General features: G+C 41.0%; 1 protein-coding gene across 9 annotated transcripts in view; it reads right to left on the minus strand.

Annotated features, from left to right (window-relative positions):
- YWHAZ (tyrosine 3-monooxygenase/tryptophan 5-monooxygenase activation protein zeta) overlaps positions 1-22,020 on the minus strand; it is a 33,891-nt gene extending 11,871 nt beyond the window's left edge. The window contains exons 1-3 of one of the 9 annotated variants that reach the window (XM_043601484.1): positions 21,881-22,020; positions 20,552-20,739; positions 17,281-17,585 (exon numbers count right to left, since the gene is read on the minus strand). In XM_043601484.1, the coding sequence (XP_043457419.1) occupies positions 17,281-17,574 (294 nt within the window). In that variant the 5' untranslated portion in view covers positions 17,575-17,585; positions 20,552-20,739; positions 21,881-22,020. Of the gene's footprint in view, positions 1-17,280; positions 17,586-19,889; positions 19,985-20,078; positions 20,507-20,551; positions 20,743-20,982; positions 21,280-21,441; positions 21,582-21,880 lie in introns of those variants that run through there. The other 8 variants (XM_043601482.1, XM_043601483.1, XM_043601479.1 and 5 more) reach the window with 8 other exon arrangements.
- Positions 22,021-24,347: the final 2,327 nt, after the last annotated feature.

Below are 24,347 nucleotides of genomic sequence, written 5' to 3' on the forward strand. Positions count from 1 at the left end.
GGGGAGGGGAAGAGAGAGAGGGAGACACAGAATCTGAAGCAGGCTCCAGGTTCTGAGCTGTCAGCAAAGAGCCCGACGTGGGGCTCAAACTCACAAACCGGGAGATCATGACCCGAGCTGAAGTTGGACGCTTAAGCAACTGAAACACCCAGGCGCCCCAGAAATGGTATCATTCTTAAGATGAGGCACTGAACCTTAATCTAGTCAATGGATAGATTATGTGGCCCTTGAGGTTAGAGATAAAAGATTTTTTCTCCATCTACAAATACAATTAAGCTCTTAGGTTGTGAAAACACTTAAGATACACATATGGGGGTCAAGCAATGACTTTTTCCCCCAAACCAGTCAATCTACCACAGCAAGATACATTAGTAATAGTTTCTAACACATGCTTTGATCCAAGAATGATCTAATACCATCAATGCTTTGACTTGGAAGTGCATTAAAATTAAGGAACCACATAAACCGACATGTCATGTAGTCTTGGCTGCCCTTCCTGGGGTAGGCTCAACTTGCCTCCACTAATAGGAACTTAAAACATTCAATCCTGACTGTGGTCAAATACTTGGGTCTTCTTTTATTTATTTTTTTTATTTTTGGGAGAGCGCAAGTGGGGGAGGGGCAGAGAGAGTGGGACAGAGGATCCAAAGCAGGCTCGGTGCTGACAGCAGGGAGCCCTGATGTGGGGCTCGAACTCACAAACCCAACTCATAAACTGAAATCATGACCTGAGCCGAAGTCCGACGCTCAACTGACTGAACCACCCAGGTGCCTCTGTGGTCAAACATTTCTAAAGAAAGGTTTATAAACTGAAAATCTATCGCCATTCTACGGACATACCACTATCACTGGTCCTTTAGAATGATTATAGTATGAAATTAAGAGGAAGAGTAAAACATCAAACCTTTAGGCAACAATTAGACCAGAAACCACCTACAACACCAAACTACCTGAACCGGTGGCAAGACTCTAATCTCTGGGTATCCAAGCACTTCTTGGAACAAAAGCTCGGTAATAAAGCAAACACTCCAAAATCAGGCAGACTTTGAAAGCTCCTCTTGTCATTAATTTTGGTATCTCAAGCCAATTAATCTCAGCTCTAATCTATAAAATTAAATCAAAATCTACTTCTATAAAATGATCAAAGTGAAAATCTACTTCAAAGGCTGCTATGAGGTCTAAATGAGAGTATAAATAGGAAAGCGGCAATCTCTGTTCCTGACAGAGCAGGCACTCTATTCTGATATAAGGTAGGAGGATCCCAACATTCAAAAATCTGCTTTAGTGCTCTTGTAATCTTGTTTTTAATGCTTTACTTTGAATTCAGGAATCTAAAATCTGTGTAACTATTAAGAGGCTGAAACAGTGTGCAAAAAGCTTTAATTTTAAAACACAGGATGGTCCTATCAAAGGAAAGTAACATTTTCCTTTATTCTTTTTACAGCAGATTTGTAAAGCCATAATCTATGGAAATAGACTGCCAACTGCCTAAATTCAAATCCCAGTTCACCGCTTACTAGCTGCATCACCTTGACAAAGTTCTGAAATCTCCCTGAAATCTCAAGGTTTCTCATCTGTAAAAGGGAGATTATTATTAGTAGATGTAACACACAAGATTGTTGAGGATTAAACGAATTAATACATGGAAAGCATTTAGTACACAAGGTTACCCTTTGGAAGATAAAACAATTTAATCTGAACCAACAGTTCTCCAACCAACTATTCTTTCAAGTACTGTTTAAACTAATCAAGTAAACAAATTACCATAGGAAATATTTGCACTATAGATAGTAACTTAAATACCTTAACCAACCAATCCACCACTCTCCCAGAGATCCACCTTATTAAGTCCAGACTCCCCTCTTATGTGATCTAATTTCCTCATGTTTAAAAAATGCTAACTTATTCCTCCCAACCATGGTACTTATTATTTCTCTCTAAACAGATACACTTCGTAGGAAAAAACTAAGTAGTGACAATAAATGCCCTGTATTTACGGCTTCAAGATTTTTGGTCTTGAGATCTCTTCATACTCATTAAAAAAAACTGGGGGGCGCCTGGGTGGCTGGGGTCGGTTAAGTGTCCCAACTTCAGCTCAGGTCATTGTCTGGCGGATCGTGAGTTTGAGCCCTGTGTCAGGCTTCTGTGCTGACAGCTCGGGGCCTGGAGCCTGCTTCTGATTCTGTGTCTCCCTCTCTCTCTGTTCCTCCCCCGCTTGTGCTGTCTCTCAAAAATAAACAAACATTTAAAAAAATTTGAAAAGCTGTCAAGATCATGGAAGTGGATATAAGTTTTCCAAAATTCTCGTTTGTGCTTCAAAGCTTAAACTGTATCATTGGTCACAAATACCAATTGTTTTCCTTACTGACAAGCTCACTTTCTTCATTTTCAAGATGATGTCTGCCAAATACCCAAGTTTGAAAAACCATAGCCTGCCTGCCTGTCATTCTTTTGAAGTAAAGAGTGCTCTGTGGGTGGAAATGAGGAGGCAGCTAATTCAGCTCACAATTCAAATAATCACAAAAACTTCTGGAAATAACTGCTATACTTCCCATTATGCCTCAAAGAATACTAAAAAGATGTCTACATAAAGGCTATTAATGATTTTACAGGTTCAAGGACATTAAGTTAAGCGGGTCTTTCCCCCCTCCCAAAAAGTGGATGTGTGATGGTAAGGATTATATAAATTACTAACACAATATGGTACTACTATCTTTATTAGTATTGGAACCAGCAGTTTCAGCCACCACCGTTTTTGCATAAGTGCTAATGACCAGAGTGAAGAGTCAATGGTGACTTAGTATTACCATGAACATAGTTGTGACCTCATGGAGCCCCTCTAAAAACAATCCACAGATCACTTGGTAAGAACTATTGATTTAAAGTAATCTGTGCTGGGGCACGTGGGTGGCTCAGTCAGTTAAGCATCCAACTCTTGGTTTCAGCTCAGGTCATGATTTCATGGTTGGTGAGACTGAGCCCCATGTCAGCACGGAGCCTGCTTGGGTTTCTCGCTCTCCCTCTGCCCCTCCCTTGCTCACTCTCTCTCAAAATAAACCTTAAAAAAAAATAACAGGGGCGCCTGGTGGCTCAGTTGGTTAAGCATCCGACTTTGGCTCAGGTCATGATCGCTCAGCTCTCAGGTTCTTAAGTTCGACCCCCACATTAGGGTCTATGCTACCAGCAGAGCCTGCTTTGGATCCTCTGTCTCCCTCTTTGCCCCTCACCTGCTCTTCTCTTTCAAAAGTAAATAAAACATTTAAAAATAATAAGTAAATAAATAATAAAGTAATCTGTGCTAAATACCATCTGTCTTTCAGTATCTAGCTCTAATCCTATGTTCTCCCTAAAGCTAATTCTCAAAACTATTCTGCTTAGGCCTACATTTTCTGTACTTCTAGTGTTTAGTGAAGAGCTTTTAATTAAAGGAAATATCTTAGCTTTTTTTTATTACACCCATATAACACTACAAACCATTAAAAAAAAAAAAAAGAGGCATGTGTCAATATAGAATGAAGCCTAAGACAAACACCAAAGTCTAGGTGTGTGTAGGCCTGCGTGTGCACAATTTACAGAATACTTTAGGGCTTTTTTTGGTTGGTTTTTTTTTTTTTTTAAAGATTTTATTTTTAAGTAATCTCTACACCCAACGTGGGGACTGAACTTACAACCCCAAGATCAAGAGTCATGTGCTCTAGTAAACAGAGCCAGCGAGGCGCCCCCTCGCTGTATATGATCCTACTCATGTGTCTTCTTTAAGCTTTAAGGACACAAGTGTTTACACGGGCACCATAAATTCTCAGAAGGATACAAAAAGGACTAGGACTAATAGAGATTACCTCTGAGGAGGTAGGATAAAATCAGGTTTTCATTCATTCATTTATTTTTTACTTCATATCCTATGTTCTAGAACATCTAAATTATTATCCAGAGCAATAATTTAAAATAAAATTATGATTTTGTACCTTTAACTTCACACATACCTCCATATTCTTAACCTGCTTACAGGCTCTTTAAAAACACATATTTTGTACATATTAGGCCCTTAAGTATTAAATCCTCAGGCTGAATTATTACATATGTGTAATTTCAATAACTTCATTTTAATATAACAGAAGAAACTTAGAATAATCTTAAAAGAGAGTCAAGGAGGAAATAATCATAGCTCAGCAACCTGAACACTCTCAAGAGTTCATCACCTTACCAAACCTCTAGTTAAGACAAAACAGGACAAATTCTTAAGCTTGCTACTGTAGGTCAGATAATGATTATTCTACAAAGAAACGTTCTGTTTCTCTAAAGACCTAAGAAACTCCTCAAAAATGACAAGGGTTTGGGTGCTGGAAGCACATATACAGTTGATTCTTCAATAACATAGATTTGAAGCATGTGGGCCCTCCTATTAAGTGGATTTTTCACAGTACTGTACATTTATTTTCCATGATTTCCTTAATAACATTTTTTTCTCTAATTTTAATATAGTGTACAACACACATAACATAAAAATATGTGTTAACAGACTGTTTACAGTACTGGTAAGAAGTTTTTGGGTACAGTCAACAGTTGTACAATTTTCAACTGTGTGGGGAGTCCATGCCCCAACCCCCACATTGTTCAAGGGTCAACTATATTCAGCAGCCAAGGGCCAGGCTAGGTACCTATATAACCCAATATGCTTCCAGGACCTCTGGATAAGCTCCAAGTTTGTATGTAATAACCCTGAAGTAGACTAAGAGACAAAAATCCACCAGAGATAGGGTCTTCCTGTGTTTCACCGCAGCATTAATTTCAAAACCTCTCCCTTCCAATTTTATCCCAGGAAAACTTCTCTAATGCTGAATACTGAATACTTCCCACACCACCACTATTCCTTCTTAGATTTCCTTAGATTTTCTTTAAATTCAAGGTCACTATTTCCTATCTTAAATGAGAGTCAATTTATAGACTATGGGTCCTTAGAATAAACTCTAAAAAATGAACAAGAACCCATTATAAAATGTTTATATATTTATTTCAGCATTAAAGAATGGCCACTACGCACTTAAATTACATTGCTGTGATATAGACTTGCCAATACATAAAGCCAACTAATAAACAATCTAGTTCAAAGGAAAATTACAAGTTGCAGAACTGAGATATCTTCCCCCTTTCAAAGAGTAATCCATTCATGAGAAAATTGACATAACCCATTTAGAAAGTACTTCAGCAAAATACATTCAGTTCATAACCTCTGACGAAACAATCACATTATGGGGCATCTATCTTAAAAAAAATTCTACTGCTTGATACTCTTGTATCATAGGGTGTTTCTAGAAGTCCTTGGTGCTGTTTAAATTAATGCCCTATGTAACTATAATTGGTTAAGTAAAGGACAACATCATGTTATCTCCGGAGGGGACTATCACTTCCAGGAATTCTTTTCTAAAATGCACAATCTGCACAATAAGAACTCACTAGACAAATCCAAACTGAGGGACAGTCAACAAAATAACACGAACAGTAGTCTTTAAAAAAGTGGCAAAATCATGAAAGGGAATGAGTGAAAAACTGATCCAGATTAAAGGAGAGTAAGAAGGGGCACCTGGGTGGCTCAGTTGATTAAGCATCTGACTCTTGATTTTGGCTCAGGCCACAATCTCTAGGTTTTGAGATGGGTTGAGATAATCCTTGGTGGGAGTGGAGCCTAGTTAAGATTCTCTCCCTCTGCCTGCCCCCCCCCCCCCCCGCAAAAAAAAAAAAAAACAAAACAAACAAACAAAAAAAAAAACCACCTAAAACGAGAGTAAGAAGACATGACAATAAAATGCAAAGTGTGATCCTGGATTAAATTCTGGAAAAGAATTAGAAGGTTATAGTGGTACTATTTGTGAATAAATTCTATAGGTTATGTAGTTTCTTTCATCAGTTATTTTATAAAATACTGATTTTGATAATGATACTGTGGTCATAGGACATGTTAACATATGGGGAAATCAGGTAAAGGATATATGGGAAATATATCATACTTGTTTTCCATTTTTTTCCTCCAGGTTTGAAATTATTTCAAAATTGAAGTTAAAAAATAAGATAACTGGTCAGAAAGACAATTTAACTACCATATGTAGATAAGATCATTTTCTCTTTTAGCTATTTAATACTGTAATTATTACATAAAAGTAAGTTTTAAAGGAAAAATTCTTTTTAATAGTGACTGTTTCTAGAACATGACAATACCAGTGAGTTTGCTCTCCATCCACATACCGTTCTTTTACTCAATTATGTTTTTCAAATTTTATTATTGGGTTGGTAAAATTTCTATTTAGGAGAGAAACAGCAAGAAACAAGTGATGATGCATTTGTAAATAAAAATATAAAAGGTGGGAAAGGGTCCCACTTTTTCTTTGAGTATCCCAACAGAGCTAAATTTAATTTCCCTTGATAACTACATAAAATGGCATTTGCAACTAGTAAAAGAGCCCCAGAATATCAAAGCAAAAGAACTTTTAATAAGATACTTATGGACTGCAATTTGAAAATATACGTGGAGTAAGCCTCCTTTGACTTGACTTCACCAAATATGTGAATGGGAAAGACCCACTCCTCTGTTGCAAATTGTACTACCATGGCCCTCTTCCATGAAAACAAATGAAGACATTAAGATACAAATTTTCTGTTTTCATACAAATCATGAATGAAAAATGCCAGTGGTTAAAAGGGAAAAGGGCAGGAAATTGAGGCACAAAGGACTCCAAATGTGATTCTCATTATTTGCAGCTAGGTACAGAGCCCTAAAATACAGTCTAAAACTGAAGTCATTGTTTTTAATGAAACAAAGCACAGTGGTAATTTTTCCATTATTCTGACAATCCCCAATCCCTCTTAAAAATTCATACATTTATGACAGAGTAAACATCATGTCTCAATCTACAACTAAGGTGATATACAATGATAAGACAAAAAATATTGGGAGCCTGGGTGGCTCAGTTGGTTTACTCTTGGTTTCAGCTCAAGTCATGATTTCATGGCTTCGTGGGTTCCATGCTAATGGCACAGAGCCTGCTTGGGATTCTTTCTCCCTCTCTCCCCCCACCTCCCACTCATGCTATCTCTCTCTCGCTCTCCCTCAAAAAAAAAAAAAAAAAAAAAGAGAGAGAGAGAGAGAGAGAGAAAGACAAAAAATATTAATGCTTATGGTGTAACCTAACCTCTGACCTTCAGTTTCTAATCTGCGAAAATAAAAAAAGCTAGGCTGGATGCTCCTCCAAGCCTAAAATCCAATGATTCTAAAGTTCAACTTCCAATTTATTTTATTATTTAATTACAAGCCTCATAACACCCTGCAAAAGTCATTTTTAATAACATCTTCAATAGGAAATTTAACTCCAATTTTACAGCACACTGTGTAAGTTCAAATTTCTAGTCTTGCACAATTCGCTTGTGGAGAGTCTTCCCAAAACTTTCACTTTATTTTGCAGAGCAAATGAGCCTTTTATCATTCCTAGATCTAAAATTTTAAAAAGAAAGCAAGATTGTTTTGTTGCAATAGGGGCCCATCGATTTGGAAATTAGTCTCTTACTCCCCCTTGTGGCTGGAATGGCGTCTTTTCTCTCAACTGCAATTTCCATTAGTTGCTTCCAACCAATTAGTTAAGTGCCCCACCAAAACTGCCAACTAATCAGGTGGTGTCAAGAACTAATTTGCAGACATTTCTACTTAAATCCACTTTTCTATGCAATGTTGGCCTATGAATAAGGTCATATGGTATGAAAAAAACAAGAGCTGCTTCACTTCAAGGATGGGGATCACAGAGGATTCTGACCAATCACTTAACTGAATACATTTTCCATGAATAAATACATGCCAAATCTTCACCATTTAACTTCTAGAAAATCAACAACTGAATTTGAGAAAACCAAGATATATTATCCCTGGTGTTTAAGGAATGTCAAAGCCAGCCTGAAACTTCATTCTAATTCCTGTCGAAAGCTACAACAGTTGCTCCCTGATTTTTTCCCTCCAAATGAATCAACAGATAATTTGCAGAAAACTTGTGATAGAAAGCCTGGTGTTCTGTAACAGTTTGCATGTATGTTTTGAAATATTAACTGGGTGAAAAGACTCACAATAAGTGGTATGAAAAAATGCTAAGTTAAATCAGATTCAGGGAACTGTCTGCCTTTGGATCCTTAATACCAGCAAAATAATCTTAGGATAATCAATGTTTTACCTCATATTCAAAATGTAGCTCCTAATGATTAAAAGTAAATGGTGGAAAGTACCAAAAAGAATTTATAGACCATTAAGTGGTAACTAGTAAAACTGTCCTGCTATGCTTGGGGGGCTTTCCTTCTTCTCCCCTGCTAGCTGGTGTCAACCTTGACCTGGGCAGTCACCAATCAAGGCCCCATTTCTCAATATTTCCATCACAAAACACTTTTTGTTTAAAACACCTAATTTGACAGTGTTTAATTTGCACATACACAGATTTATAGTATGTATAAACTCCCTAGTGGGACTGTATTTTATTAGTTGTTTTTTAAAAAAAGTGAAGACCAGTTCTTTCATATTCAAACAACATGAAGTACTTCCCCTCTCTCATATTATTTGTGTCTATTTTCCTAAGTTGTCAAGATTTTTTAAGAGCAAAGGACTTAACATCCTAAAGGTAGATACTATCATCATTCCCATTTTGAAGATGTAGAAACAGTCACAGGAATGTAATAACTTGCCCAAAATCATTAAAACAAAAACAAAAACAAAAAAAAAAAACAACGCCTAAAAGTCTGCATAGCCTGTTAGATTCTATCACCCTTTAAAGGTTGTATACGCTTTCCTTTATTTTTAGAAAAATTACACAAGATTATTCTTCAAGTCTTATTCTTGTGATCCAATTAAATTAACACTCTGATGATAATCCCCTCTATCAGATGAAAACAACCAAAGGGGGAACTGGAAGAAAAGTCATTATTCGTAACAAAGTGCTTGATCACTTTGGGATGTCATACTTCCAAACCTCTTCCAAACACAGTACAATTCAAATCACTGAATTGAGAACTTACTTGTTCTAAGTATACTCCAGCCTGCCTATACATAATGCTGCCCTCAACTGTCAATTCCACAGAATCACATTTTAAAAGTAATGCATTTGGGGTAGGATTTTCATTAAATGTCCCTCTGTTAAATGCGGTCCAAGTAGGTCTATGTCCTTCTAAACTCTGGGAATGGTGTTTATTATATGTGTTAAGAAGCAAAAAAAAGGAAAAAAAGGTTTTTTTCAAAAAAGCATTTGTAATTAATCAATTAAGATGAGAAACCCTCAGTTCAGACTGGTTTGGGTTCCTTAGTAATACTGCTAATTAAAAAAAACTCCTAGATCCCAAAAGCTATTTTCAAGAAGGCAATTAACCTCCCCTGAAAAGCGTTTTTAACTTCTCATTAAACAATTCAAATAAATGAAATCCCAATATAAAAAATTGGGCACTCCTCACAAATTAAATGCAATAGGGTCTTTCTTAGATTAAAAACAAAACAAAACAAAACAAAAAGAACAGGCATACAGGAGGTCAACCGTCTTCTTTTGGTCTACTTAACTCTACATACTAACATTTGACTGTCCTTACATTCTCACCTTGCCATCCTGCCTATGGCTAACCCCACTGTAAGCATATTTTCATTTAGGGGAAAAGGAAAGAATGCTCACAACAAATTCTGTCAAAAGAAACTGACAAAAGTTTTTATGCTGAAATCTTTTAGTTATCTATCTCAATGTAAACAAATGTGCATGTGCATACCACAGGACCATGCTAATAAATTAATCAGCTAGCTATAAATTCATGCTTTGTTGCCCCAAGAGCCAACTGTAGCTATAAACAAATAGGCAAGCCACTAGAAAGTAACTAGTGAATTCTGACAAGATGTACTTATGTCACACATCGTATCTTACCAAAAAATGCAAAACTAAATCGACCACAAATGACAACTGGTACCACATTTTCATTCAGAGAGAACAAATGAAGAATGACCTGTTGCACAGCAATGTACCAAATACACTGGGAACTGCTGAGACACAGTGGCTAAGCACACCATTCCTCCCAAGCCAGTTCAAATCTGTGCTACCTAAAAAATATTGGTAAACTTAGTATCTAATTAAATACCATAAACATCAATGGTCTATCCTGTTTTCAAGGAGAATGAAGGAATGGAGCCAATCCTCTTTAGTTGAAAAAAAAAAGAACAGGATAAAAGTAAATTCTAAATCATAATGAAGCAGAAATCATCAGGCCATAAAGATGGGAATTAGCAATGGTTTGTAACAGGAACAGTGAGTGGTTAAGACCAAACTAGACCCAAAGGCTTTGTGTATGGGATTTTGACAAAGAGCAGTCAGAGAGAAGGAAACCAGTGTTTTACAGATATCTAAGAGCTGTATGCAGCACAGAACTGGTAAAATTAGGTAGACAAAAGGACAGGTAATTTCAAAAGAAAGATGAACTCTAGCTTTTGACATATTGAAACTGACAGCAATCCTAAATCTCCTAAAGAGCAGTGTTTACTCTCAATGTAAAACCATCATAATAAAGAGCCACAAGAATGAGGATGAAATCACAATAGGGATCTCTGAATTTCTAGGAAAAACAATACTCTAATACCTATTATAATTTCAGTGGATTACAGTAAGTTTTCTAAAACATGGTTGACATCTGAACATCTATAATTTAAACTTAAAAAAATTTCTTTTCATACATAGACACATTCTTCAATGTGAATGCACCAAAGACTGCCTACTTTTGGGATCAAAAATACATAGTCAAATTAATCTCAATAGCCCAAAACATTTAATTCAATATTATAAAGGCCACACTATTTCATATACTGGGCTCCCGTTATGTGCCCAAACCACTATAGATACATAGAAAATATAGAAAGAGTATCTATATAGAACGTAGATAGTATATTCACGGGGTAAAAGTCTTTCATAGGTTAGAGCCTCAATTATAAAAACAAGATAGATGTATAAATAATGATTAACTATAAAATGGAAGGCAGTGAGAATCTATTCTGGTATTAGTAAAAGGAGAAAATGAGTCCAAAGAAAAGAACCAGACCGTCAAAGATCAAATCTTCAAAAAACCTGCCACATTATAAAAGCTCTGATTTTCTTTTTCGCCTACCAACCCACCTTCTAAGAGGCAAAATTTGGTGTCATTTTTAAATTTTTGAGAGAGAGAGAGAGACAGAACAAGGGGAGTGGAGGGGGGAGGTGCAGAGAGAAGGAGAGACAGAATCCCAAGCAGGCTCTGCACCATCAGCACATAGCCTGATGCAGGGCTCAACCTCACAAACTTCTTGAGATGATGACCTGAGCCAGATCAAGAGTCAGATGCTTAACCGACTGTACCAACCATATGCCCCTGGTGTCATTTTCTTTGCTGAAATTTTTTCCTGTCCTTTGAAGTCACCCATTCCTTAGTTTACAGCACTATACTAGGTGTATATACAGTAGGTATAGTAGTGTAGTATGATCTAACCAGTACCCATCTCTCCCAGTCTCATCTCTTGCAATATTACTGAAAAAGCATTTTAAAGGAACCGATGTTCTCTCCACCCAATGTTCTGATAGAATGATCCTGAATGCAACAACTCTTCTACAAAACCGTAATGTGCTGGATTAACCAAATTTCACTTAATTGACAACCTAAATTATACTACATTCTTCACTCCTAGCTAAGCAAACAGGGCAATGACCATGACTTGGACTAAATGCCTGAGGATAGTAGGTTTTTCAGATATTCTCTGGAATCCCCCTCAGCTTGTACCAGCAGTTACTGGTATCTGTTTAAGATATCCAATGAACAATCCAATATTTGTTTCCAAACCACGCTAAACTATCAATTACTTAAAATGTTATGCTACCTAAATATTAGGAAATACGAGTGTGAAAAGGTAGGTTACTATGAAAACTAAATTGAGTGCTTTGGAACAACTAGTTTTTAAAGGAGAGTCACACACAGAAAAATCACCTGGGTTCAACAACTGAAAGATTAGAAACAATTACACATCTCTAGGATTCTGTACTGACTGCTTATCAGACATTTATGTTCTCACTCTACTATGCAAACCCAAAATGTATTTATAAAGGATTCATCTGTAGGAGTAGTTAGCAAAGTATTTGAAAAGGTTATGGGGAGCACCTGAGTGGCTCAGTTGGTTAAGTGTCCAACTCTAGGCTTCGGCTCAGGTCATGATCTCACAGTTCTCACAGTGTGGAGCCTACTTGGGATTTTCTCTCTCCCTCTCTCTACCCCTCCCCGCACTCACACTCTGTCTCTCCCAAAATAAATAAATAAAAACTTAAAAAAACAGTCTTGGTCTCACATTAAAAACAGACAACAGAACACATATAAACATCTACATTTTCATTTAAAACAAAGGTTTAAAACAAGCATGATTGCACAGACTACTTTTCAATTAACCAACTAATTAGGATGCCTCTACTGTACCACTACTGAGGTATTACCAGTAGGATTTCTTTAACAAAAAAGCTGAGTGTTCTTAAAAAATGAAAAGCAAAATTATTCTTGGTAAGCTATTATAAATAACTCTAAAGTAGCTTATTTTCCACCTAATTCAAAATGCCTCTGCTGGGGCTGCAAACAATTTCTTCCTTTCTCTTCGGTAGATTCTAAGAGTTGTATCATTATTTTAGAAGTATGCCTGTCCTTCCTATACTTTTGGGATTTTTAACTCAGGTGTTTTTCATTCTAATCCCAACTTTAAGTCCTTTAATCATTTCCTCAGTTTGCTTTTAACACACTAATAATAATAATCTTCACGGCTCATCTTATGACTAAAACTAAACATCTCCATGTCTCTTACTAGAACAGGTAGAAAGCACCCCATTCTTTTTTAAGTTTATTTGAGAGAGGGGGAGAAGGAGAGAAAGAGCACTCACATGCAAGTGAGTCGGGAGGAGCAGGGAGAGAGAGCTCGAGAGAATCTTAAGCAGTGCAAAGCCTGATCCCACAAACCCTGAGATCATGACCTGAGCCTGAAATCAAGAGTCAGATGTTTAATGGACTGAGCCACCCAGGTGCCCTGAACATACTCCATTCTTACTGAAGTACTGCTATACTGGAAAAGGATAGGTAGCCTGGTGCTCTTAAGTTGTTGATTATTCTTCCCCTTCCCACCAGACAGCAAACACCTGCCTTTCTATTCTCCTTCTTTTATTTTCTTTCATTTCCCTATCATACACCTCAGACTTCCCAACTGTATAAAACACCTTACCAGGTGCAATACTTACTGCTTATCACGATTAACTCTTCAAAAAATATTGTACTATCAAAAAGACTCTGTCCAATGTATTCCTCTCTAGAAGAGACTGTAGGTATCTACTATGCCACAGAAGGTCTTTGTATTTTGAAACATACCAAGAGCCTTTTGACAAAAACATGTAAATATATTAAGTGGTAAAGAGGAGTATAACTGGAGAATTCTTTTGAGAAGCACTTATTCCAATAAATGAGCTGCGTAGTGATTTTCAGCCTACAATTGCATACAGCGGTTTTCAAAGCCCAAGGCACATATTAAGATACTCAGACCAGGAAAGCCCCCAAAGCTACCTGGTTTCTTAGCTGCTTAATAGCAGTTCTGTAGCCTGGAGATAAAAACCAATGCCCAGCAACCACACCTTAAAAGTGCCCTGGGCAAATAAAAATGTAGAAAAACTTAATAAAATTGAATTCAGTCAAATTAACTGAGTTAACTACTACTGTTACTCTCCTACTGTTGCCAACTGTTACAAATGCTAGATTCAAGATTTTACTGCTTCACCTCCTAGAAGCTGTTGTCTTACTCCTGTGGCTTTCAAATTTTTTAATACAACTTCAGAAAATTTACTGGTCAGTATGGACCCTCTGCCCCACAAAAATACAGTTTTTAAGGCTTCTTGGATTTAAATCCCATTCCTAGACTCTTGAGTTAAGAGACTCCTGATTTCATTCTCCATCACAACCTTACAGGGTAGACATTATTGTAACTGAACTCCATTTTCTCAGAGGGACCGCATGATTTCCTTAGGCCTTGCAACTATTAGATGGTTAAAAGTTGGTCTGACTCAACCGGGAGCCTGAGTGGCTCAGTCGGTTAAGCGTCCGACTTCAGCTCAGGTCATGATCTTGTGGTTCGTGAGTTTGAGCCCTGTGCTGGGTTCTGTGCTGACAGCTCCGAGCCTGGAGCCTGCTTCAGATTCCGTGTCTCCCTCTCTCTCTGCCCCTCCCCTGCTCACACTCTGTCTCTCTGTTTCTCAAAAATGAATAAACAAAACAAAAAAAAGAAAAATTTTTTTTAGGTTGGTCTGACTCAAAACCTGGCATTCTTTTTACACCACTACATTCTTCTTTGAACTTGAACTGGGTTTTCTAGTATATATGTCCTCATTTTGTCATTTCACGTTCAAGACAAAACTGTCCAATTTTTAGCTTCTTCTTGTGGGTTTATGCAGAGGAGGTATTAGAGATCACTAGTGTTGGGTCCCTGCCTGACTACCAAGAGAGCTTTTGGTCTAAGATCTGGCAGGAAAAGGCAGACTGCATTAGTCCACATATTGCAAACTTCAAATTAACAACACAAGGAATAACCCCAAGTTCTCTAGCATAAAGAGAACTCCATGCTGTCAAGAATATGCCTGTGACCATTTTCCACAGTAATGTTCTACAATTCTTGCACAAAGTGACAAGGCTACTCTTTGTTTAGTAAATGGTATAAATTAAACAAACACTTGATAAATGCACATAACCAGAATGGAAGTCACCATTTTATAACAACTAAAAAGCTCTTTAGAAAAACTTAGCTCCTTTTTATGAGAAAAGATCTTAGCCAGTATCATACAGGTGCTTGACAGAACAATGAAGTCTGGTTCATCACTGATGCAACCGCAACAAAAGCATTAAATTCTGAAAAGGGATTACCTGCTTATTTTTCTCAAGTGAAAAAAACAAAAACAAAAACAAAATCAAAGTTCAGAAAAAGCTAGAATAAAAATTATGATTACTTTTTACCAGGTGAGACCTGAAAATATAATTAAAACAACCTTTCACTAATCATCAAGTACATCAAAAATTTTTTTCTCTACGAGAAATGGCAGTTCTTCCGTATTTTATTCTTTCATTTTATTTGAAGGGGAAAAGGAATTTTACGTAAGCTATTTCCAGAGCCAACATGACCTGTTTGAAAAAAGATGATAGGCCTACTTGTAAAGAACCACAATATCTGTAAATACTGAATTTTCCCAAGATGAAACAGAAAAGGCCTTGGAAAACTAGCAGTGCTGCTGACCTAGTTCTACTACCCTCTTTTCCAAAAGAAGCCTTTTTGTTCATTTACTTAGCAAATACTTGAGTACATACTATATGTTAGGAAGCATGAACCATGCAAAGACCACTAACAGAGCAGAGCCGAAAGATCTACTTTTAGATCACCAAAAGACCAAGGCTGGAAGCAAAACTTTGTTTAGCTTTTGTATAGTGAAGGAATTAAACTCTGATTTATCTATATGCTCCGGGTGGAAATTTCACTCAGGCTTGGTGAGAGGCCAGTACTATTCTGAAGGATAACATGGGTAGTCACCAATACCAAACCCCATTAACAATCGACAAACAGAAGGTATTTACAGATTAATCTAGTTATTCTCATCCACTGATCCTTTGCAGTATTTTTTTTTTTTCTTGGTAAGGAAACAAAAGGAAAACAAAATTAAAACTGCTAGTCTTTTCCTAGGAAAATCCTCACAATGACAGGAGCTTTTAGACCTTGTATGGGGAAAACATGCAAATACCTACCTGAAATAGCAAAGAAGCTTGTTAGTAAAAAGTAAAATGTTACTACATCCTCTTTTACTCCTAAGATTCCTGAGCCAACAAACTCTCTGAAACCAAAATAAAAATTATCTAATCTATCAGGTATAATAATTGGGGGGAAACCACCAGAGCTACAAAATTCAGTATCATGTATGCAGGTACTAGTCAGTAAAGAGAGTAAGGGGGGAAAACACCCAACACATTTTTTATTACAGAAAAACATATTTTTGTATTTTAAATATTCTTATTACCTTAGCAAACCACAAGATAAACATGTTATTTAGCCTTAATAAAAACATGGAATTCCTTTCCCATCTTAAAAATAAATGACACCTACCAATGTGAAGATTTTAAATAAAAAACAAAAAAGCACCGAAGAAAGATAATACATGAGAAGATTTTGTGAGCCCATGTTAACTAAGATAAAAAAAATATTGTTCTTTAAGACAGCACTGGGGCACCTGGGTGGCTCAGTCGGTTAAGCATCCGACTTTGGCTCAGGACATGATCTTGCAGTTTGTGGGTTTGAGCCCCGCATGGGGCTCTGTGCTGACAGCTCAGAGCCTAGAGCCTATTTCGGATTCTGTGTCTCCTCTCTGGGCCCGCCACCCCTCCTCCATCCTCATGCTCTGTCTTTTTCTGTCTCTCAATAATAAATAAACGTTTAAAAAAAAAATTAAAAAAAAAATAAATAAAAGCATGAAGAAAGTACCATTTCAGGAAAATATTCATAATTTAGGATGTAAAGCTATTCTACTAGTAATTAAAGACTTGTGTGTAAAGGAATATTGCTATGTTCTATTCTTTTAAGCTTCTTAGAGAAGCAGTGCTTCAAAACAATAGGTGCTGAATTCTAAAACGACTTCTTGACTGAACCTGAAAAAATCAGGTTTGAGTTATTCATGATTTTTTACTCTAGTTGTCAAAGTTGACCTCTAACACTTAAATGCAAGAAGAGGCAAAAAGCAACTCTGAAGCCATAATTTTTGGCATAGCTAATTCATTACATTATACTGGCTAAACCAAGGAAGGGTATTAAGTCTGTAATGAGTCTTCTATTACATCTCTCATACATAAAACAAGATATGCAAAATTCCTGTATCCACAGATGTACATTTAAGAAAATGAGTTCTAGACTACTACAAACACCCTGACCACAACAGAAATACTTTTATCTTTTCAATTAGTATAAAATATACTACCAGTCTTTTTTAGTCTACCTGAAGTGACTGATAATCAGTATTCCATTTAATTTACACAAGCTTAACTACAACTGTTTTAATAACCTTTTAGTAATGACACCCTGAAGACTTCCAAATTGAGAACGCTCAATTTTATAAAAGAAAAGAAAAACCAAAGAAAGAAAAAGTTGAGACCAACACCCGATATTCATTATAGGAATCCTATATCATAGTGAAGCTAGACTGAATGTTTGATTCTCACCAGTACATCATTGCAGATATCTCTGAGCTCGGTCTCAATTTTCTCTCTGTATTCTCGAGCCATCTGCTGTTTTTTCTCAGCACCTTCCGTCTTTTGCTCAATACTTGAGACGACCCTCCAAGATGACCTACGGGCTCCTACAACATTTTTATAAGCAACTGAGAGAAGATTCCTCTCCTCATTGGACAATTCAGCTCCTTGCTCAGTTACAGACTTCATGCAGGCTGCCATGTCATCATATCGCTCAGCCTGCTCGGCCAGCTTGGCCTTCTGCACCAGCTCATTTTTATCCATGACTGGATGTTCTGCAGGGAAAAAAAGTAACATTCAGATATTTTTTCCATGAAAATAAAGACTCAGTATTATACCTTTTGTAAATGTTAGATTAACACCTCAAACCTAATTGCCTGTGGAAGAGTCTTCACGTGAGGAATTTAATGCAGCCCTACAAAAGGATGACAATAGGAAGAAAAAAAAAAAAAAAGGGAAGGGAGAAGGGAGAATGCCCTCAGCTTTCAGGGGGCAAATTTAAAGCCATTAACATAAATGTAGCAAAACTAAAATTGCATTACATCATCTTTGCTCAGAAGATTCTAATTTCACATAAAGTCAAAGCACATTTGATCAAAAGGCTACCTTAAAATCCATCCCTTACCTTACTTGGCCAAAATCTCAATTCCAATTTCCAATATCCTAAGTAATCCAAAAGTCAGCAGTTTTTCTTTAGCAGTGCCAATGAAGAACGTTACAACCTCTACCATTTTTCCAGAACCATGATTCAAGTCAGCTTAATGTAATTCGTGTCTGTTCATTTTAATAATACCTACTGTTATAGTCAGAAGCATTTAAGTTTACATTTTATTGGTATTACTCCCACCCCAAACCCAGTGATCTCTGCAACACTTGACAGCTGATCTTGGCATGATAATTTTCTGGAAGAACGGGTCAAACTGCTTGATTTAAGGCATTCTGAATACAAAACAAACAACGGCGCCTTTGCCATCTAACAGACCCTAACACCTCATCTACCTGCACCTTGTTATACACATACATGCTTTAAAAACACATCGATGAGTCCTGACTCTTACCTTCATGTGAGCACTAAGATGTATTTATTAAGTGCTTCTAGTGTGATTGGTGTTTCTTATGTCACTGCTCTAGTTTAAATGCAGAGTTATTGCATTGTTTCCAGTAGTCAAAATTTAACTGGTTATATGATCACTCAAGCTGCCCTTCCCATAACTTCCCACCTAATTCTCTCTCATCTTCAAGTTCCCTAGACCTTTTTTAACTTACCCGTTATGCTTTTCCTTAAAGATATCCTTTTGAAAGGTGCTAAAACAGCACAGAAAGATGCTAAACCATACCCTGATCCCACAGCAAGTGGTAAATATAGAGCCTGAAGTGCACTATTAAAAGGTGAACAGAAGAGCCACTGTCACTAGAAGAATTGACACCCGGTATCAGATCCTTCACCTTCTCAGGAAAATCCCACAATACTTCTCTTTTAAAGCCAAATCGGAACAAGGTGAACAAGTAATCACCTAGCTTGGGTGCAAGGGATACCGTGTCAAAGCGAAACTATTTAAAATTTATGATTACATACCCCCCACACCCCTCAAAATTACTAATTTTCCCCCTAGGATCTCAAGAACGCTCTTAGGTTAATGCTGCTTCTAACGAAAAATTATCAAAAACCAGTACAAAGGTTTCTCTCCCCAACCCCTCTGGTACAAGGGGAAGTGGATCGGGCTTCTCACACAGTAACTAGTACTCCAAGGCCTCGCCTCTGTACTGCGGAGAAGACTAGCCGCACCCATTTAACCCTTAACCGACGTAAGACGTCGAGTGAGGTGAAAGGAACACTGGCAGACCTTGACTTTAAAGTGCAAATCCTTGCGTCCGCGCTATCCGCAACCACCCCTCCTTGGCTCCGCCCAAGTCCCCGATTCTCCCTCTTTGTCATGGCGGATCTGTGTCAAGGAGCCCAACCTACCGCCGAGTGTTAATTCCCCCCACCAGAGCAAGAGGGAGGAGCAGCGCGCCCCCGCCCGAGCCGGGGAAGGGGGGGGGGGGGAGCAGCCCGCCCGCCCCGGGGGCAGAGACGCCAGCGCCGCCCGCAGAAGCGGAACCACGACCGGCCGGGCGGCGGACACACCCCACTCTCCCACCCGCGTCTCCTCCGCCACCGGACACCGCTGGTGCTCATTTAGTCTATAAGGACCCGACAGCTGCAGCAGGTGGGGGAGGGGGCAAGAGCCACACCCAGGCGAGCGGGGCCACAGCCGCCTGTTACGCTCAGCCTCACCCGCCCCAAGAGGAGGTCACCATCTAAAAAGCGAGCACAGGGACCCTCGGTTCAAGCCCACCAGACAGACGAGCGAGACGCCGGCCCACCGTCTTCCCCATTCTCTTCTCTATCCCCCGCCCTGGGCGCACAGCCCCCATGCACCCGAAGGAAAAAAAAAAAACAAAAAACAAAAAAAAAAACCCAGCCCCATCCCCCACCCTACCGCGGAACCCAGGAAATTCGGCCCCGGGTCCCAGGCCAGCCCCACCCCGGAGCCGGCTCCCGCCCGTGCCAGAAGGGAGGCCTCGCCCTCGTGTACCTGGCGGGCGCCTCCGGCCCAGCCTCGGCTCGCGGCCCGGTCCCCAGGCCCGGCCCTGCCGCCGCGCCGCCGCCCGGGTGGGGGAGGGCTGGGTGCCGTCGCCGCAGCGCGGGGCGCGGAGGCTGCGCCGAGGAGCGGGCGGGAGAGGCAGGGGGAGGGGAGGGCGGCGAGGGGAGGGGGCGGCCTCACCTGCGCCACTGCAATGCCCGCAGCCGCCGAGTCATTATCTCGGGCGGAAGCGGGAGGCTGGGCGGCGACGAGGAAGGGGCTTTGGGGGGGGGGGCGGGCGGGCGGCAAGGGTGGGAACGGATCGCGCCCAGCGGAGCCTCGGTCACCCCCGGGAGCTGGAGGCCGGGTCCCTGGGGATCTCGCGTGTGGGCGCCCATTCCACCCGGGGGACGGGGACCGGGAACCGGAGCTTATCGGGGCCAAGGCGTCGATCCGGAAGCAAGCAGCCCGAGGCGGCCGCGAGCCGCCCGCCCGAACCCAGCGGAAAAGCCGCCGCCCGTCTCCCCCTGAGGAGACTCCGCCTCAGCCCAGCGCCGCTACCGCCGGGCGAGCGGGGCTGAGGGGCTGTGGAGCGGGGACGGCCCCCGCGCTTTCCGAAGGCTGGTCTGGGAAAGGAAGGAGTAGGACGAGGCGGCGGCGGCCGGGTCTCTTACCTGTGCCCGGAGTGGGTGGCGGCGGACGGACGGACGGGGGCTCAGCAGTCTCTGGGCGGCAGCGGCGAGGCTGAGACTCTGTCCCTGGATCTCGCTGCTCACAGGCTACAGCCGCTCCGCAGACACGGGGTTTCCTCCAATCACCAGCCCCGGCAGCAGGGGCACCACACGCACGATGACGTCAAACGCTGCTATGGCAACCGTTGATTGGTGCCCACAGCTCTGGGGGCCCAGTGCAACCGCCGCTCCCCAGCGCGCGCGTCCTGCCCGCCCGCGCTAGAGGGCGAGCGGCGGAGCGCACCACCTCTCCTGCTACCAACACTCCTCCCCAGCCCGCTCAGCTCCCAACTTCTCTGCTCTTGGGAGAGTGAGCCTGGGCAGGAAGCTCCTTCCTTTTTCTTTTCCCCCTCCCCCTACCACTACCTTCCTACCTCGCCTTCCCCTCGGATCCCCCGCAATCTTCCCAGGCTCACTCTTCCTCAAAACCAGCAAGAAGGAAATTCCTCCCCACCCCCACCTTGGTTTTCCGTGCGGCCCTTCTGCGCCTGCGCCAGTCACTCTCTAGAAGGGGCTCCGGTTCAGCAACATCCGGGACCTTTCACATCCCCCCCCCCCCCCCATCCCCTTCCAGGCGCCCTGGTCCGCCCCGCCCTCCGTGCCCCGCAGTGGTTAACTGCCTCCTGGGCCGGCCGGGGGCTGGATTACGCGAGTGGCTCCGCCGCTCTGGCATTGTGATCAGGCCTTGGGGGTGGAGGGGGAGGGCGCGGTCAGACGGTCGGGGAGGGGCGGTGTGGCGCGCTACCCCCTCCGCCCGCCGCACCCCGTCGCCAGGCGGGGCCAACCTGAGCGCGCAGCCCCTTCTTTCCTCCCTTCCGCCGCCGCGGCTCTACCTGCTGGCTCGCGGAAAGCGGCCTTAGACCTTTTAAGGCTCGGAATAGGGAGTGAGGCGTTCGGCCCCGGAGTGTGGGCTGAGTGACGGGAAGGTTTTCCAATCGGGGCCTCGGGATGTGCGCGCTGTGACAGCTGCGAGGGGACAATGGGGGCGCGAAGCGGGGGTGAGGTGGGTCGGGCGGGGCGGAGCTGGCGGGAGGTGCGGCCTGGAAGGAGAGGCCGCCGCTTTCAGAAAGCCTACAATTCCCGAGGGGAGACGGCAGCCCTCTTAGATGGAGGATTCGGGTGATCCTGGAAACCGTAACACGAAAAGAGGCAAAGAGCGGAGGTTGGACCGTACTGACTCGTTTCTCGTAGATCAGATTTTTCCATCCAAATCGTGCGTCCAATTGAAGACTTCACGTTGCAGTGATTTAAAACCTAAAGATCATTCATTACCTGTTTTCTCCTGAAGCAAGGTTTGCGGGACGTGGTAGTTCCCAGGGACCCCGCTGACCCAGCGGGCAGTGGAAGGGGGCCGCAGGCAGGGCCAGGAGCGAGGACCTGGAGCCAGGAAGAGGGTAAAGTGAGGAGCGGAAATTGCAGGTGCCGCTCAAACGGGCGGACCTAAAACGGTAGAGCCTCCGCCCAGTCAACTTAAGGAAGTTCAAAGAGATACATCGACGGTGTAAAATGCCTCTGCCTCTTACTCCCTTTAAATGTGTTAGAGCTAAGAAAAGATTAGCGCTTGGATGAGCTGCAAAACCAGCTGCAAAAGTCCTCTAAGTTTATAGTTGCAGTGAGAACTCAGAAATCTTCCTACTACCTTTTGCACACTCCATCTTGGCCTTACAGATTTTTCCAACCTATCCTTTTTTTTTTTTTCCTCCTCATAAATGTACTCTATAACCCCCATCCCCTATTTCCCCCATCTCCCTCCCCTCTGGTAACCATCAGTTTGTTCTCTATCGTTCAGAGTCTTTCTTGGGCTGTCTCTTTTTTTCTTCCCAACATACCTTTATTGAGCACCTACTAGGCCTGCCTTGAGACACAGCTGACAAAGGAGCCTCTGAAGAGTTCAGCCTCAGGTTGTCCGGAGGATTGAATTTGTCAATAGCAGACACGTAAAATCTTTCCTCACTCTTGCGGCGCCTTGTCTGTTCTGTATGTTGGATACAGTGTTTCTAACACAGACTGGTCTGCAAATTACGTTTTGCCTGAAGTTCCCGCTGGCATTTAGACAGTAAAGCACAAACCAGGAAGAGAGTTTTCCAGTTTCAGGGTTTTTTATCCCCCCCCCCCCCCCCCCCCCCCCCCCCCCCCCCCCCCCCCCCCCCCCCCCCCCCCGTTTCCGCATCAGGACAGATTCATGCTAGGCTGAATGGGTGAACAAATTGATCAGGGTTATATTTCTGAGATGGTAAAGTCACTGTTCTTTGACTCCCAAGTAAATTCTTTGTGAGAGTGACTCAAAGGAACTATTTCAAAACCCTTTCAAGTTCTCTTTGCTTTTGTGCTAGGCACGGCACCAGAAAGTTGACAGAAAATATTGTTAAATCTTACTTAAAAGGGAAATTGATGTTTCTCTAATCTCAACAATGTGTGTAGGTAGAACATAAGCCTTTTTGTTTTAGAGGAGGTTTAGGGATTTCTATGCATTAATAAATTGTGGATTTACTTTAGGAAACCGTTAAATTAGGCGTTTGCTTCATGGTTTAAAGAGCAAGGCGTGTGTGTAGGAAACAATAGGAAGTATTAGGTTTGGGGTTTTTTGTCTTTTGGTTTTTTTTTAGTATTAGGTTTTACATACTCAAATCAAGGAATTTGAGTTCATGGAATAAATGTGTAATGAGGTTGCAGGGAGGCAAGAATAGAGAAAGTCCTAAAAGCCCCGAATGATAAGTATACCAAGGAATAGGAATATATATGGCAAGGATAAAGGCAAAAGGAAGAATGAAGAGGACCCATGAACTTGAGCTGGGGAGAATTACTGGGAGAATTTCATGTAGCCTGACCTGTTTTATTTCCTTCACTGTTCAACTTTGTTGCCTCAGTCAACTTGCTCAACCCTCTGTGCCTTGATTGCCACATCAATAAAATACTGGTAATAAACACACTTAACTTGTTAAGTGGTGAAGATTAAATGAAGTTTTGTATATATGTAGTATATAAGTGTCTTATAGAAGTACTTATAAGATACATAGAAGTCATTATAATCTTATACTGCTTAGCACCATTCATTGCGAAAAGTAATTGAACTATTATTCATTTATAAGCAGACATGTCTCTACTGTTCAAAGGGTTGTGAAGGCAAAATGAAACTATTTAAAATGTCTTTAAAAAGTGAGATATAAAGATGTTCCCTCTGGAAAGGCAAATTTGTGTGAGTTTGTCAGGACTAATGACTTAAGGGATAAGACAGTGAATATTTCTCCGTTCATGTACAAGGGACTGTAATGATGTCTTCACATCTATGCCATACATTAAAATAAGAAAGAGTTCAGGAGAATTTGCAAAAGTGCATCATTCAAATTGGAAAAGCCTCGAAAGATCAACTCTCCTGATAAGCAGCAGTTACATGATCTTTTAAATTTAATCTCAATTCATTCAGGTTCTAATCTCACGTTAATATTATGATTTAATTGGAAAAATGCAGCATGGTTTAATGGACTTCGGAGTCGGGACTGGGTACAAATCTTGGTTTGTCAATCAGGCTTTTATATAACCTCAGGCTACTAAATGGGACACAATACCCAATTCCATCAGATTATTGCAAACTTTGAGTAAGAAAGGAGAGTGCTACACATTGTGCTCTAGATCACGATTATCTATGGTTGGAATAATCTAGAGTTTGTTGCAGAGGCCGACTTCACCAAACCCATTTTGCTGTCAGGGCCACAGCTAGATTCCATTGCTCAGGTCTCCC

Source organism: Prionailurus bengalensis, chromosome F2 (genome assembly GCF_016509475.1).
Source record: "Prionailurus bengalensis isolate Pbe53 chromosome F2, Fcat_Pben_1.1_paternal_pri, whole genome shotgun sequence".
NCBI lineage: Eukaryota > Metazoa > Chordata > Mammalia > Carnivora > Felidae > Prionailurus > Prionailurus bengalensis.